Source organism: Arabidopsis lyrata (genome assembly GCF_000004255.2).
Source record: "Arabidopsis lyrata subsp. lyrata unplaced genomic scaffold ARALYscaffold_358, whole genome shotgun sequence".
In the NCBI taxonomy this organism is placed as follows: Eukaryota; Viridiplantae; Streptophyta; class Magnoliopsida; order Brassicales; family Brassicaceae; genus Arabidopsis; species Arabidopsis lyrata.
This window is the reverse complement of record NW_003302300.1, coordinates 6547-9041: the sequence shown is the minus strand read 5'-3', so window position 1 is coordinate 9041 and position 2495 is coordinate 6547. Positions and strand designations below refer to the sequence as shown.

The 2495-nt window shown below is 37.9% G+C and overlaps 1 protein-coding gene across 1 annotated transcript; it reads right to left on the bottom strand.

The window, feature by feature from the left end:
* Positions 1-83: 83 nt before the first annotated feature.
* Positions 84-1710, bottom strand: LOC9298622 (anthranilate synthase beta subunit 1, chloroplastic; the record flags this gene model as incomplete). The annotated part of the gene is made up of 5 exons (XM_021015290.1): positions 1575-1710; positions 1250-1374; positions 999-1162; positions 267-337; positions 84-177 (listed from the first exon to the last, which is right to left on the bottom strand). Coding segments are annotated over exons 2-5 (435 nt in total), but the record flags the coding sequence as incomplete, so codon positions are not given.
* Between the last annotated feature and the right edge of the window lie 785 nt (positions 1711-2495).

Below are 2495 nucleotides of genomic sequence, written 5' to 3'. Positions count from 1 at the left end.
TTGAGAAAGGTGTTATCTTCTTCTCCAGCGCTTTAAAAAGACACACCACATAATCAGAAGAAATAATTCAGAGGCCAAAATACTGTAGAAAAAGATAACAATCCAAGAATTGCAACACCACATACGCCAAAATATTTACCAGGTCCAGGAGAAATCAATACCCCTCTTGGATTTTTTCTGCAAGAGGGAGAGCATATTATAGGAATCAACACCAATTGATTAGCCATATTACGTTTTAAAACAGAATGCACATAGTTTCCTCTTACCTTTTCAGCTCCTCTACTGTAAGTTCATCATTGCGGTAAACTTCGAAATGGCATCCTAGCTCTCCCATATACTGTAGAAAAATATAACAATTCAAAATTTTGTTTATACTAAAGCAGAAGAAACCATATCAAGAGAACAATCACGATATATAGTATGCACCTCACACGATTCTGCATGGAGAACTAGAAGTAAGACATGATGAAATCGTATATTTGGGATATATGTGCGTTATGTGAGATATTTAGAGCAGCCAAAATTTCATGAGAAAACGAGATATTCAAACTACGAATAACCAATCTAATGTCAAAAATTGCAACTCATAAAATCACCAATTCAAACTTTGAACATGATTAAAGATTCTACTACAAGCAACAAAGAAGTGATGTATTCGATTTTATTGGATCAACCATTACTCCAGAGAACGAGGAGCTTTCCAAATAATAACAAAAGAAAAACACTATTCTCCAGAGAACTATAGTTTTTCGACAATAAGATTCAATGGCGCGACATAAAGTCTCTGATCACATTAACAAGAGAGAATCAACATTACATAGTCTTATCTATTAGCATGTAGAAACTAGATTGGATTTTGAAATAATGAGATTCTAATAATCAATCACAATGCATACAAAATGAAAATTCAGCTGCTTTTACACCAAACAGATTCAAAAACACACATAAAAAATCTTAACAGGCGTAGTGAGGATTAGAGATAGTGTTAGAAATGAAACCTGGCAGAGATTGTAAGTGAAGCTGTCGTAATTATCAATGACGATGATAGGACCATTCTGCTTAGAGGAATTGACAACAACGGAAGGTATCGAATTCGATTCCGCCATTTCCATCGAAGCTTTCGCAAACACATCTCTACGACTCTTCCCCAAAACCGAAACTCCTATCACAGAGGAAACAAAAACAGATAAGAATCGAAACTTTGATTCGAATAACGCCTCTATCTCCAAACCAAGATCAGCTGACTTACTTGTCGGATTCGTAAGAGGATTAACGAGAGAAGGGTTTAGTCGGCGAGTGGTGGAGCCAGACTTAGGTTGAAGAAGACAAGACTTGTACTGTGTAGTAGCCGCCATTGTCGGAGAAGCAAAGATCCTTGTTTGATTCCAAAAAAGAAGAGTTTATAAAAAGCTCTGAGAGAGAGATTGAGAAATTTGACAGGTGAAACGGTGCGTTTTTGTGGAACATGAACCATGTGCCTAATTAGTAGATGAGTAATTGATAAGACTCTGTTTTGTTTGGTCAAAGTCAAAATAATATTTATCTACAATGGCGGCTACACTATCGTCACGTACCTGAGCGAGAGTGGTAAGATAACGAAGGAACAGAGGGAACGAGGAAGACGAGTGGGACTGCAATAAGAACCGGCGAGAGCTCCGGCAAGAGATCCGGCGAAGAAGACAGTGAAAAAGGAATCAGAGAGGTTGAAGAAGACCTAAGTCTCAGTTTTTTAATAAAAGGCTTACGATAAAACTAGTCCACTTATTAATCAGGCCCACTTGAGCCCATTTGCTTAGTACTCGATTATAAAACTCTCGTCGTGGTCTTTGGTCTCCCTGTTTTTACTTTTTAGCCTAGACGCCGGAGATAGACGCCGGAAAGAGGATTAGCGAGAAACTCTTAAAAAAAGGCTAAATGCGATGTACGACCATGGAAGTAACGAAGTCGTGGCCCAGAAGAAACCGGCGGCGAATCGAAACCTAGCTAACGACGATATACTTGAGGAGCAAGCTACTGATTGTAAATATTTAAGATTTCAAGTAGGAAATGTTGAATGGATCATGATTAAAGATGGAGAGAAAAGATAGAAATGTATTGATTAAGAAGAGAGATTTCATGAGTAGGCGCTGTGTGGCTTTATATAGAACAGATTCTAGGTATGATGGGTTACGCACATTACAAGCATTACGTGGGTTACGCACATTACAAGCATTACGTCCTCATTCTCCCTTTACAAAGCGCACACTTTAGCCAGCCTTGATACAGCTCACTAACGGTCTTAGAACACAAGTAACTGTATTTAACATATAACTATTAATTAGTTCATGTTAAATACCTTCTTGATTAACACTCCCCCTCAAGTTTATACTACAATGCTAATTGTGTATAAACTTGGCACTTGCAAGAATAACCTCATTAAAAACCTAAGCTTGGAAAACCACGTGGGACAAAACCAAGCTTAGGGAAAAAGAGTATTATCCCTACAAGTTGGAGAG